This window comes from Myxine glutinosa, chromosome 3, assembly GCF_964187855.1.
Source record: "Myxine glutinosa chromosome 3, kmMyxGlut1.1, whole genome shotgun sequence".
In the NCBI taxonomy this organism is placed as follows: domain Eukaryota; kingdom Metazoa; phylum Chordata; class Myxini; order Myxiniformes; family Myxinidae; genus Myxine; species Myxine glutinosa.
This window is the reverse complement of record NC_136263.1, coordinates 183,978,902-183,994,029: the sequence shown is the minus strand read 5'-3', so window position 1 is coordinate 183,994,029 and position 15,128 is coordinate 183,978,902. Positions and strand designations below refer to the sequence as shown.

The 15,128-nt window shown below is 45.5% G+C and overlaps 1 protein-coding gene across 1 annotated transcript in view; it reads left to right on the top strand.

Annotated features, from left to right (window-relative positions):
- The window catches only part of COG7 (component of oligomeric golgi complex 7), a 92,477-nt gene that overhangs the window by 9,578 nt on the left and 67,771 nt on the right, over positions 1-15,128 (top strand). The window contains exons 3-5 of the mRNA XM_068109726.2: positions 479-627; positions 2,892-3,008; positions 5,403-5,571. Of these exons, the coding sequence (XP_067965827.2) occupies positions 479-627; positions 2,892-3,008; positions 5,403-5,571 (435 nt within the window). The remainder of the gene's footprint in view (positions 1-478; positions 628-2,891; positions 3,009-5,402; positions 5,572-15,128) is intronic.

The window sequence follows — 15,128 nt, the reverse complement described above, 5'->3', positions numbered from 1 at the left end:
TATGTGCAATGGAGTCTGCAGTAACAGGGCAGGGGTGTCGTTTTGCTGATCTCCCTGTGAGTTGAGTGATCATCTGCCAGGCCTTCCAGCTTGATTGCATAAAGTTAGCTGACTCTTGCCATCTTGTATTTTGAGATTCCCATAAGCCCTATAACAGAGCATGGAATGCTCATCACAAGTCATGAACCTTTAAAGTGAGAGACAGTCCTGGAGACAGACGAGACATGTCTACACTTTATTACAGGAGTGTGGAAAGTTTCCACTGAGCAGAGGTAGGAATATAATTCCTCAAGATACACAACAAGGATGTTACCCAAGGTTCAAATCCCACATAGTATGCTGATAAAGTGCATTACTTTACCATGATGGTATTCAAAAGGTTGACCATTTTATTGTTGTATTATTCACTGTGAGGGCATTTAAGCTCTTCCTGAGCACAATAATTTCATGTTTTGACCTGTATGTGCTCATTCCGCAGATATCAGCAATCAAGCAATGCAAAGCTTGCCCCGTGTGCTACGTGATGTGGAATCTGTGAGGCAGGAAGCTGCCACATTAGCCAAGCAGATGGCTCTTGTCAAGGAAGATATTCGCAAGGTGGAGCAAGATACTTCCCAGTCCATGAAGGTGAGCAATGATGAGCACATTGATTACGTATAGTAGGAAAATTTAGAAACTGTAGATGAGTAATGCAAAGGCTTGAATTTTCATGTCCATTCAAACTTTGGCATTCAAAAGTGAGACGAGGTGAAAAAGAATGGCGGTCGTTTTTGTGCAGCGTCCCTCTTGCAGACAACTGTTGCATGGGAGGTAACCTCCAGACAGGATGCAGCCACACCTGGCTGTTACCATTGCATGCTGCATACAAGACTTGAAAGATGGCTGAGCTAAACTGCTTCTCATGAGCTGATTCTGACCGGTCATCACCAGCTTGCATTCCAATGGGAGTTAATCCCATGCCAGTTCTAAAATATTTAAATTAATTTAACTTTTCATGGAATCCAAATGAGCGCAGATGTTTGTGAAACAAAATGGTGGCATACACAGTGCCTTCAGAACGTATTCACACCCCTTGACTTTTTACATTTTTTTTTTTTTGTTACAGCCTGAATTAAAGATGGATTAAATGAAATAATGTTGTCACCGATCTACATAAAATACCCCATAATGACAAAGTGAAAACTTGTTTTTAGAAGTTTTTACAAATTTATTGAAAACAAAATAAAGAAACATCTAATTTACATACATATTCAGCCCCTTGAGTCGATACTTCATTGAGGTGCCTTTGGCAGTGATTACAGCTTCAAGTCTTCATGGGTATGTCTGGATCAGCTTTGCACATCTGGATTTGGGGAGATTCTCCCATTCGGTGAACAGTCATCTTCGTCGGTGTTGTTGTATGGGGAGCGTTGGTGAACAGTCTTCTTCGAATGTTCTCACAGATTCTCAATGGGATTCAAGTCTGGGCTTTCGCTGGGCCACTCAAGCACTTTCACATTCCTGTTCTGAAGCCATTCCAGTGTTGCTTTGGCTGTATGCTTGTGGTCATTGTCCTGTTGGAACGTAAATCTTTGCCGCCGTTTGAGGTATTTTGCACTCTGAAGGAGGTTCCTGTATTTGTTTCTGAAGTTCCTGAAGGATATGCCTGTGTTGGCTCCATTCATCGTTCCCTCTATCATTGCAAGTATATCATTATCATTACAAGTTCCTGTTGCTGAAAAGCATCCCCATAGCATGACGTTCCCACCTCCATGCTCTATTTTAGGGATAGTGTTAGATGGGAGATGAGCTGTGCTCTGTTTCTGCCAGATGTAGTGCTTTGCATTCAGGCCAAAGAGTTCAATTTTTGTCTCGTCATACCACAAAACCTTTTGCCTCATGCTCTCACAGTTGACCTTTTGCAAACTCAAGGCGTGTTGTTGTGTGCCTTTTTCTGAGGAGGGCTGCGGCCGGCCACTCTCCCATAAAGCCTAAATTTGTGAAGTGCTATAGAGACCGATGTCGCTCCGGCAGGATCTCCCATGTCACCCAAGGAACCCTAGTTCTGTCAGAGTGGTCATTGGGTTCTTGGTCACATCCCTGACCAAGGTCATTCTTGCCCGGTTGCTCAATTTGCTCGCATGGCCAGCTCTAGGAAGCGGCTCGGTGGTTCCATATTCTTTCCATTTCCTAATGATGGAACTCACTGTGCTCTTGGGAGTGTTCAACACTCTAGAAATTGTTTTATACCCTTCCCCAGACCTAGGCCTCCTAATTATTCTATCTCGGTGTTCTACGTACAGTTCCTTGGACTTAATGGTCGAGCTTCTGCTCTGACATGCACTGTCAACTGTGGGACCTTATATAGAACGGTGTCTTTCTTTCTATAACATGTCTAATCAGGTGAATTGGCCACAGGTGGACTCCAATCAAGTTGAAGATTCTCAAGGATGATCAAAGAAATTGGATGCACCTGAACTCAATTTGGAGTGTCATAGCAGAGGGGTTGAGTACTGTCATGTCGCCGGTGATTAAGATCACGGGCGGCATATAGCCGAACAGTTTGCTTTAACTCCGAGGCGCATAAGCCGAAAATTTGCGGTACCTTTTGGCGTGCGCGGGACGGGGCCAAAGTTATACCCTACACAGACGAAAGCCACGGGGTTTATTCCTCGAACCCACAAACATACAAATTAGACAAGGAAAATCAACAATACAACAAATGAAAGGCAACAAATAGTGGTTTAATGAAAATAAATGCAATACGATGAAAAGAATGTTGAGGTAAAATAAATCTAACGTGAGGGACCCTCCAGGCTGACACAAATACGGACAAGGGGAAAGATAAAAGGGGGAAAAAAAACTGTTCTTATTATTTTTTCCCCCCTAACTTCTTATGTGATTACTTCCAGGTACTTGTGGAGATCGACAAGGTAAAGTCTCGTATGCAAGCTGCATCTGAGGCCTTGCACGTAGCTGACAAATGGAGTACTCTCAATGCTGAAATTGAAGGAGTTTTCAAATTGCAGGTGAGGAAGTCGCAGTGATAAGTTAGTCGTCGAGATTATGTGGTTGTCAATATTCCATTGTTTTGTGCTATCTACCTGTTCTGCTTACACTGGAATCAGAAAGTCAATGGTTTAACTTGTCATACATGTTTTTTGGTTTATTAAACATTTAGTTTTTCAAGATCCTCTTAACTTGCCAAGACACAAATGTGTGTACATTGGCAGAGTTTGATGGAAATTATTCTTGTATATTCATGTGGATGTCTCAAAAATGAGTCGTGACCAGAATCTATAGAACAACCATTGAAGCCGAGAAAATCGTATTTATTCTGTACGGACAAACGGACAAACATACAGACAAACAAACAACAAACAACAACAACAACAACATGCATTTTAAAGGCCATTTTCCCTGCGAGAGCGGGGGTTAGCCTTGCGGTCCCCATGACAATCTTCTCCATTTTGCCCTATTTTCTGCATCTCTCCTTGTTAACCCCCTTGCCCGCATTTCTTGTTCCACCATCTTTAGCCAAGTCTTTCTCGGTCTTCCCCGTCTTCTACTTCCTTCTACATTCATTTCCATCACTCTTCTCAACCAGTCACTTTCATCCTTCCTCAACACATGACCAAACCATCTCAACCTGTTCCTCTTCACAGCATCAATCACAGGCTCTATTCCCATCATCTTTCGCAATTCATCATTTGTCTTCCTCTCTCTCAACGATACTCCACATCCGTCGAACCATTCGCATTTCCACCCTTTCCAACCTTCGTTGCTGCTCTACGTTCATTACCCATGTCTCGCTCCCATAAATCATAACACTTCTCACACATGCAGCATACACCTTTCCCTTCAGCTTCAACGACACTCCCCTCATCATCAGCACACCACTCAATTCCCGAAACTTCTTCCATGCACATCTCACTCGAGCAACCGTTGCCGAGTCTGATCCACCTTCTCCATTCAGCATGTCTCCGAGGTAGCAAAATGTTTTCACACCTTCCAGCTTCACGCCGTCTCCAAGATCCAACTCAACATTTCCTCCATCTGCAGCTCCCTCTGTGCACACCTTACATTTGAATGTAGCTGCCACACTGGTTAATGACCCTCTCAGACCACTACATTTTTGATGAACCCACTCAGCGCACATTGTACACTGAATGGAGTTCACTCCGACACCCTTCCTACACACAGCACAGGGCCACTTCCCAGTTCTTTCCACCTCACCACATGCTTTACCACTTGCCATCACCTTCGTCTTTCCGATATTCACCTTCAGACCTTTTGTCTCCATACATTCCTTCCACTTGTTCATCTTTTCCTTCAGTCCATCCATACTTTCTGCAATCAACACCAGATCATCTGCATACAACAACTCCCACGGTAAACCCTCCTTTACGTTCTGAGCCAGCACCTCCATCACAGCTACAAATAGTAGTGGACTTAGTACCGACCCCTGATGCACTCCCACCTTCACCTCAAACTCACCACTGTTCCCGTCCTTCGTCCTTACAGCTGTGCGCGCTCTTTTGTACATTGCCATCACTACTCTGATCAACCATTCCTCCACTCCTAACTTCCTCAATGCCCATGTCAATACTTTGCGTGGAACCCGATCGAATGCTTTCTCCAGATCAACAAACCCAAGAAACAACTTCTTCCTCTTCTCCATGTACTTCTCCTGCAACTGCCTCACAATGAAAAGCGCGTCTGTCGTTCCTCTTCCTGGCATGAATCCAAACTGCATTTCGTCGATCTTCACTTTCTTCCTTATCCTCCTCTCCAACACCCTTTCCAATACCTTCATTCCATGCTCCAATAACTTTATCGCTCGGTACGAGCCACACGCCAGAGGGTCGCCTTTCCCCTTGTATAGAGGGACGAGGGTGCTCAGTTCCCAATCCACTGGAATGCAGCCTTCTTTCACCACCAGATTACAGATCTCTGTCATTCTCTTCACACCCCAACTTCCTGCTGCCTTCAACATATCTCCCACAACTCCCGTCGGCCCTCCCGCTTTTTTACTCTTCATTGCTTTTATCGCTTCCTCAACTTCTTTCTCAGTTATCTTCTCTGCCGGTCCTAAAACTGGGTTACTCTCTATGTTGCCATCCCATTCATTCTCTGTATTCAACAGCATTTCCATTTCCATATAAAAGAAAGCTCAATATATCTTTTCCATCTTCCTTTAATTCCATCTGGGTCGACAACGATTTGTCCCACTTCATCCTTCAAGCAACTCACCCCCATCACATCACACCTCTCTTTCGCTATCTGCTTTGCAATCCTGATGTTATGTTCTTCATGTTCTTGAAGTTCTTCATGATGTGTTATTTAAAAAAAAAAGAAGAATGTTGGAGATTCAAAATGTTAAAATCACAAATGTGATAATTGTATGTTATCGACTCTGTCAGGATGTAGTGGTCATCGCAGAGAAGCTAACAGGACTCCAGAGCAGCTTATGTATGTTGGAAGACACACCAGACTTCTCGGAGAAATGTGTTCACTTGGAGACGCTCAAGAACAGGTTGGAGGCCATCGCCAGCACGCAGATTGTTTCTGCCTTCACCTCTCAGTCTGTCGGTATGTTATTCTGTGTAGTTCGAAACATTTTTGGGTAAAATTTGAATTATTTAATGGATCTTGAGAATTTGATACATTTTGTTTGTATTTCCACTAAATTTATTTAAGTTCTTTGATTACCTCTGCCACCGAAGGGGGACAGGTTATGTTTTCAGTTTGTCTGTCTGTTTGTTAATTGGCAAAAAAATTATTTTTGGCAAGTATGTTGATCACCCCGGTTTGTGTGTGTTTGTTTGTCTGTCAGCTCACTTGTATTAAATTGCCGACAGTTCGCAATTTTAAACCGACCTTCACGAAACTTCACCAAATGTTAGAGTTCGTGGTCTGACAAAATCCTATATATTTTGAGGTCAACATAGGCCAAAAGGTCAACATCGGCCAAATTTCTAAAATTGTCAATTTTCATCTGATAAACTTAAAAATTGGAGACGATTTGCATATCAGGTCACTGAATTAAACCACCAATTATTTTTGAGGCCAAAAGGATGCTCTACTGTGTGCCATTCTACTTTGTTCTCTTTTGCCAAGTGTCGCTCTATGAGTGATTTTTCATCTGTCTGTTTGTCTGACTGTGAGCAGGATATATCAAAAAGTTACGGACACATTGGGACGACACTTGGTGGACAGTTTGGGTGTGTGACAAGGACAAATTGATTAGATTTTGGTGAAGATCCGAATCCGGATCCAGATCCGGTTATGAGAACGAATAGATATATTGTTACGGTACGCGGTTAAAGATGGTATGTTTGCCGAGCGGAGGCTCCGCGACCGAACAGTGCTTCCCTGACTAAAACCCGATTCACCCCAAACTTTGGCCGTATCGCGCCGCAGCTGCTCAATATGGAAACCTCTGAAGCGACCGAACGAGAATGAAGAAGAAGAAGAAGAAGTACGGAGGAATAACAGGATTTATTAAGTATTTTCACAAGCCAAAGCAACGAGAGCAGTCGGTTATATACAGAAAATGGAAGGAGCAGACACACAGTGAAATCATTAGCTTACCTATTCAAGCTTAATTAATAAACCCCAGGACAACATTAAAGACAGACGGACGATCACACTTACACGGGGAAATGCAGGCAGGAAGGAATGGCTTGGAGATGGGTGGCTTTTAGAGGCAAGGAAGGTTCAGCGGGTGCTGGGCACGGTCGGGCCAGAAGGCACCGCCGTCAAGAAGCCGAGCTTTGGTCCCAAACTGCGCGGGCGAAGTTCCTTTCTCCGTACTGCCTCGTGCGCTCCTTGCGTTGCCCTGGTCCGTTTCTCCTGCAGCGCGGCACGTCTCACGGCGGCTCGGTCACACCTGCTCGTCTCCAGCGCATCTCCTGGACCCAGAACTCATCCCTCCTCTCAGCTCATCTCTCTTTTGGGAGCATACCGCAGCGGGTTATATAGGCCCCGCCCTTCACCCTTTTCGAACCTTCCCCAAACGTTCTCTCTCCACCCTCTCTAGCCAAACCCCTCGTTCTGGGTTGGATGAGCGGGGCCGACTTACTCCTCCACTCTATGACGAGGTGGAGACCCGCCTTTCTTCTTCGGCGTTACCTCGTGCGTAATGGAGTTAACTGCTGCAAAGTGGACGGCAGATGAAAATGCAGCAAAGTGCAAACCTGGCACTTGGAAGCTGCCATGGGGCTTCGGAGGGCCTACTCTTATTTAATTCGGTGCAATGAAGAGTCAAACTAGTGGGAAACACATCCTTAGCCTACACAGAGAATAAGGGACTAACTATTTAAAAGGATATATCGTGTCCTGTGTGTAGGTTTATGGAATTAACTAAGAGGACGAGCTGCGACCATTCTTTACATTATGAGGGTCAGTTACACACAACAAAACCATACTTTTCACATTCGTTACACTTTCTCAAAATTGTTACACTTCTCAAATCCGTTACACTTCGCAAATCCGTTACACTTCTCAAATCCATTACAATATATTTTTTAGTGATTCTTTACCATTGAGAGATGGGGCCAAAAATGATATAATAACACAATATTCCAAAAAGTTATGGATGGATTATGACATAACTTGGTGGATGAGAGTGGTATGTGACGAGAACAAGTCAATTAGATTTTGGTTGAAGTCCTGATGCAGATCTAAATGATCAGTGGGATACAAAGCATAAACTATTCAGCTTGGTGGAGGTATGTGCTCTACCGAGTGCTGTTCTAGCTAATTAATGTACTACTAATAAGTTTTTTGAAGACTGATTTTCTTAGTTGAATGGTTATGGGATTGTTCACCAACATTAAGTAGTTTGTGATATTTTTGGTCACTCACAAACCATCATTTTTGCACAACTCGGTGTTGCTTCTTTTTCACTTTATTTTGTTACCACTGTCACCGATGCTAAACACTCTTTTCTCCTATTTTTGATTTTCATGCAAATTAGGCTGCCACTGGCCAATTAAAAATGATGACGTCATTGGTCATTTTTTTTTGTTTTTTAAAGTAATGTTATAATTCCATGAATTTTGTCTCAAACCATTGGTCAGAGGAACTTGAAACTTGGACCCCTTATGCCTATAGTATGCCACTTGGCTTGATGCATATACTAAGTATGATGTCATATGTCATGTGATATGGTGGTCATATTGGATTTCATGAAAACCTTGAAAATGCATCTCCTTTCTTTGAAAATGCATCTCCTTTCTTTGAAAATGCATCTCCTTTCTTTGAAAATGCATCTCCTTTCTTTGAAAATGCATCTCCTTTCTTTGAAAATGCATCTCCTTTTTCTTTCATCTTTTTTTTTTCTTTTCTTAAATTTCTTTGTGTCCTTCATTTTTCCATTGATTGAGTTGAAACTTTGCCCAATTATAGTATGCCACTTGATTGGATGCACATCCTAAATATGACGTCACAGGTCACATGACATGGCGGCCATATTGGATTTAATGAAAACCTTTAAAATGCATCTCCTCCATTTTTGGATCGATTGAGTTGAAACTTGCACCACTTGTAGTACACCACTTGGCTTGATGTATATCCTCTGATTGACTTAGTAGGTCATGTGACAAGGCGGCCATATTGGATTTAATGAAAACCTTTAAAATGCATCTCCTCCATTTTTGGATCGATTGAGTTGAAACTTGCACCACTTATAGTACACCACTTGGCTTGATGTATATCCTCTGATTGACTTAGTAGGTCATGTGACAAGGCGGCCATATTGGATTTCATGAAAACCTTCAAAATGCATCTCCATTTTTTAATCGAATCAATTCAAACTTTAAATAACTGGATCTGGGCTGCCGTTGGCAATGATGTCGTCACGCACTTGTCCAATCAGAGTGGTGCGTCTTGGTTTCCGGTGCATCACTGCTGCAGTTTTAATTTTTATTATTTTTCTGCCACATTTTGACAGCTCCAATGATAAAATTTTCTTCACAGGTTTGTTGGAAGCCCTAAAGGATGTAGTGCACATCCTTCGATTAAGCCCATTGGTCCAAAGGCTTGGTCGCCATCTCACATTTACAAAATCTTTTTAAAAAATCTCTCAGATAGGTTTCAAAGACCAGTAAACCCAATGAACCGATTGATGGAAGGGAGATCAAATCATATTTGCAAATTAAATTGCTGGCTGGCAAATTAAATTAAATTAAATTAACTAAATAATAATAAAAATTGACATTGAGAAGCTGGTGGATTTTGATGGAGAAAACGTGTGCGTGTGTGTCTCACTCAATCAGTCAGTCTCGTTGGAGCATTTGCTCAGCGTCTTGGAGGTCAGTGTTCAAACCCCGTACGAGTCATACTAAAGGCTTAAAATAGTACGTGCTGCTTCATTGCTTGACGCTCAGCTTTTACAAGGACAGAGCAAGGACTAACAACACTGAGAAGACTCAAGTGAAAAGAAAATCACAAGAAACTCATTTTGCAATAAATGTTCGTTTTCCATGAATCGTCCAACACTTTCTAAAATCCAAACTCATCCTTCCCCTCCTAAACTCTCTCCTCACCCATCCCTTTCTAATCTCCCCCCTTGCCCCTCCCCTCCTAAACTCCCCCCTCACCCATCCCTTTCAAATGTCCCCCCTCGCCCCTCCCCTCCTAAACTCTCCCCTCACCCCTCCCCTCCCAAACTCCCCACTCACCTCTCTCCTCACAAACTCTCCCTCACCCCTCCCTTCCCAAACTCAACCCTCACCCCTCCCTTCCCAAACTCCCCCCTCACTCCTCTCCTCCTAAATACCCCTCAGCCGTCCATTTCAAAACTCCCCATCCCCTATCCCCTTCAAATCTCCCCACCCTCATTTTCTCTCCAATTTCCCCTCACCCCTCCTCCTCAAAGCGTTCTCCCCGCTTCCTATCCCTTCCAACTCTTACCTCCATCTCCTCAAACCTTCTTCCTCGCTCTGTGCTCCCCCCCACCCCCTCAAACAACACCTCACTGTGCCTCATCCAGTCACCATCAAACCTTTTGTCCTCATCCTTCCCTTTCTCCTAGCTCTTCTGAAATCTCTGACACACTATCAACAGCTCTCCCTACCTCCTCATCCTCTTCCTCATCTTACTCGAGTCCTCACCTCCCCTGTTCTCTATCCGATGCTCCCCCTTCCTCTTCCTTAACAGTATGGACCTCAAACAACCGGGGCATTCGCTCAAACCCGACTGATCTCTCCATTCAGGTTGTTTCTGACAAACCAGACTTGATCTGCTTAACAGAAACTTTCCTCCTTCAAGATGTCTCTGATTCCTTAATATCTCTCCCTGGTTACTCCTCGGTATGATAGACCTGAGCCTCGTCCTGGAGGTGGGGTTGCTATCTTTATCAAAAACTCTTTTCCTCACTCTCCCTGCACTGCCTTCTCTCCACCACACCCCCAGGAGTACCTCTGGCGACGGCTTCCCCTTCGCTCTCACCTTTTGTTCATATGTGTGTTGTACCGTCCACCAAACAGTGATGACTCCATCTACATCTCGCTGTCTGATAACATGGACCAACTTCCATCGACTCATCCCAACTCTCTCTTCCTCATATGTGGTGATTTCAACTGTCATCAACCCGCTGGCTGGGTGTGGGTACCTTGGCTCCTCAGCAAAGGACATCTGCGACTCACTGGGACTGACACAATCTGTCAATTTCCCGACCCGGATATCAGTCAACGGAGCATTTTCTCTTCTAGACTTGGTTATGACAAACTTCCGTGCAAATGTCTGCTGCTCTTGTTCTGCTCCAACCGGTTCATCTGACCATATGCTTGTTAAAGTGGACATCTCTCTGGCCATTCTCAGAGAGCCTCCTCAGCGTCGACGAGTCTGGCATTTCACTCAGGCCAACTGGCATTGTCTTCAAGCAGCCATCAATCATCTGGACTGGTCGGCCATCTCTACTGCCTCTGACATCAACTCATCCAAGGAATTCTTCGAAAGTAAATTGCTCTCTCATGCACAGATTTATCCCATCTCGTCTGCAGTTGTCATACCCTTCCTCCCGTCCAGGGTACACGGAATCTTGTGGTTAGGCAGTTGCCCTGAAACAACTTGCCTTCGCCTCCTGGAAGGCAAATCCAATGGAAGGCAATCTCATTTCCTTTCACAAAGCCTGGACGGAACAAGTGTGTGTCTACCCTCAGGAGAGCCAGGAAACAATATCTCTCTACTCTCAAAAGTGAACTCTCAAATCTGTCTCCCTCTTCCAAATCCTGGTGGCGTCTGGTCAAATCCGTTTCTGATGTTTGTTCCCCCTCCATCCCCTCCCTTACCTCAAATGGCTACACAGCTGATTCTGCACGTGAAAAAGCTGAATGTCTCAACTAGGTTTGCCTCAAAATCTTGTCACAAACCCGTCTCTCTCTGTCCCCACCGTACACCCAGTTGTACCCAGCTGCTCCTGGACTCTGTGTCCATTCTCCTGACGAGGTGGAGAAGTTTCTGTCAAACCTCGATTCTGATTCTGCAACTGGACCAGATGGCAACTGGACCAGACTGCTTCCCCTTCGCTCTCACCTTTTGTTCATATGTGTGTTGTACCGTCCACCAAACAGTGATGACTCAATCTACATCTCGCTGTCTGATAACATGGACCAACTTCCATCGACTCATCCCAACTCTCTCTTCCTCATATGTGGTGATTTCAACTGTCATCAATCCGCTGGCTGGGTGTGGGTACCTTGGCTCCTCAGCAAAGGATATCTGCGACTCACTGGGACTGACACAATCTGTCAATTTCCCGACCTGCCACGGGTCCTAAAATCCTGCTCTGCCGCTCTATTTCACCCTCTCTTTTGCTCAAGGTCATCTGCCAGCATCTTGGAAATCAGCAAACATGACCGCTTTACACAAAAAATGTGCAAAAACAGATCCTTGCATCTACAGACCAATCAGCCTGCTCCCAATTATCAGCAAAGTCATTGAATCTATCATTGCTTCGGATTTCAAATCCTTCTTCTTCTCCAATGGCTTACCTCCTTTAGAGGCCATTTTTCCCCGCAAAGCGGGCGTTGGCCTTTTTTGGGAACCGTGGTTGTTGTTGTTTTTTGGTCCCCTTTTTGAAGCAATGTTTTACGGCCGGATGCCCTTCCTGACGCCAACCCTTTTTGCCGCCTTTAACGACAACCAGGGAATTACCAGTGAACTGGTACTCAATTAGCCGACCTCGGAAGGATGACAGGCTGAGTCAACCCCCCTGGCGTTAATTCAGCGATCTACTGGGATTCGAACCCAGGATCCTAGGATCCTAAGCCGGCACCCTAGCCGCTAGCCCAACACCAGGACAACACCAATTGTTACGGACGCGGTTAAAGGATGTTATTTTACCGAGCGGTGGTATTACCGCGACTGAACAGTTATTCCCCGACTAGAACCCAATTCCACCCAAACGTTGGCCGTATCGCACCGCGGCTGCTCAATATGGAAAAGTCTAAAGCGACCGAATACAAAGAGGAAGAAGACGTACAGAAGAGTAATTGGATTTATTATTTACACATATAAGCAGGAAGAAAGCAATCACGTTTATTTACAGAAGATATTAGATACACAGTGCAACGCTAGCTTACCTACAGTCTTAATTAACCCAAGGACAGAACAAACAAGGACAGACTCACGCGGGGAATGATGATAGGACTGGCGGGAGATGGATGGCTGGCGGGATAGGGAGGTCCAACTGGTCCTGCAACCGATCGACTCGTTGGGCAGCCGCCGCTCCTTCACTGCCCTGCTCCAAACTGCCGTCCAGGCCTCACGCTGCTGTGGCTGCAGTTTCGGTGGCTCCAGCTGCAGTAAGTGCAGTTTCACTGGCTCGAGCTGCAGTAAATGCAGTTTCGGTGGCTCGAGCTGCAGTAAATGCAGTTTCGGTGGCTCGAGCTGCAGTAAATGCAGTTTCGGTGGCTCGAGCTGCAGCTCAACTCTGGACTTCTCTCGGACTCAACTCAAAGCGCCTCTCTTGGACTCAACCGCTTGGACTTCCTCTCGTCTCTCTGTAAAAGCTCATCTCTTTGGGAAACGCCCTAGCTGTGGGTTATATAGGCCCCGCCCCTCAACCTTCGCGAACCTCCTCGATGTTTCTCTCCACACCCTCTCCAAGTCCAACCCCTTGTTCGTGGTTGGTTGAGTGGGGCTGACTCACTCCTCCCCTCTATGACGAGGTGGGGACCCGCCTTTCTTCCCCAACCCTGCCTCGTGGCCAATGGCGGCAATTGTTGGTTGGCAATGCGAATGGCAATTGACGAAAAGGGGGAATGGAAGTTTTGGGAGTGGGAATGAAGGGAATCTATTTCTTTCACTGGTGCAATGGAGTATTTCAATTAATGGGAGACACAGCCTTACCCTAAAACACATAATAAGATATAAGCTATCGAACAGGGGTATTCTATGATTAGCTGTGGTGTGGATGCTTTATGGACTAATTATGGGACGCCCTTTGACCTTTACACAGCTCCGGAGGCAGGAGGCGCAGACTGAACACTAATAATAATACACACAATCAAAAAAATACAGTCCTCATATCCGCAACACTGCACCCTCCTCCTCTTAGGCACGGCCCGGGCCTACAACTTTTATTTAGTGTGACACGTAGGTATAGTTCCCTCTACTTTTAACCTGACCCTGAGTGCGACAGTTTTTAAACATAAATAAATGTGTCCCGCTGCTCCATTGCACCCTGCCTAACAGACTTACGCCCACAGTTAACCGAATTGCGGAATGGTCTTCAAACTACACACTGACGGTGGGGAGCATTATTTACAATGACTCTGCTTTTATTTACAAAACTAACCCAGGACCTGTAATTGTTCTTTCTTGGGGGGGGGGGGGGGGGGGGGGGGGGGTGTGAGACAGTCTGCTCTGCATCAACGCACCATGAAAGCACCCAAAAACGCACCAATACCCCCAAGCACCAATCGGTGCAGTCATCACTGTTCATGAAAATAAAACCAACAACCCCTAACCCTGCAGGTGGTCTCTTGCTCTTCGGCTCCCTCTGCTGGCTATCATTATTTTCCTGGTGTTGTCATCTTCCCTTGCTGGCGGCCTATTTGCAATAAAAGAATGCACCTAATGTGTCTGTTTTTATTTTATTTATGGCCCACAGGGGCCGACTGTGTGGTTCACCTGTGGGGCATCGGTGCCCTGTGGCCAAGGTCCGCCAGCAAGATTTCGGGCCCTCATGGCCGGTTCCAGCAGAGGGGCCATGCCCCAACCCATGGGGTCCATCAGTGGTGCTCGGCCACAGGAATGTGGTCCATAATGTGGTGCATCGATGCAGACAGCTGGTTCTGGGAATTCCGGGCGCACAATGGAGGACTCACGCACGCTCCCCTCGGCGCCCAATGGCGCACAGGTCATGTGGGAGACAAAAGAGACAAATGAACGAGGGGTAAGGTCACAAGGGTACACATCAATAAGGCAATGCAAGGCGAAATGCATACGGAGGGCGAAGTGAGAAAGCTTGTCCCTACCGTGCGTCACCCCCCTGTCACCTACACTACCCTTGCCCTTACCCCATATGTACAAAAATCTACACATTTACAAATTCGTCACTACTGTCACATCTCCCCATATTTCCCTTATACCAAATTCGTCTCCACAATCCCTCTAACCAAAATTTGCCATCACCAAATTCATCATCAATCCTCATAAGGAGGAAGAGATGGAACATCAAGCACAATGTCACACCCACGTCATGATGCGTCTCACAATCCAAACATTTGCCTCAAAAAATAATAAACATGGCATGGTGCGGAGTACCTGTCACCTCAGGTGAGTGGATGTAGATGGTGCGAGGAGACTTCAATCCTAACTATCCTCTGAATGACATTAACACACTTTACACTACCCAGGGTCTTTCCCTGCCAATCCATTGGCCACTTACACTATGGGTTCTAATAACCAATTCCCATTGACCAAACTGTGGTGCTGCTCAATTTGGGGTCTCACTCCCCCGATTCATCTCCTGGTGCCCTTGCACAATTTCTGGGCTGTGACGTGTAGCTCTCCCAGCAGGTCTACCCACCTGCACACCTCCACCACTGCAGTTGCCACCCGAGCGACGTCTCAAATTAATTCATTAATTTGTTAATACATCTCAGTCGCCCGCGACCTCTCCAGCGCGGGCGTCG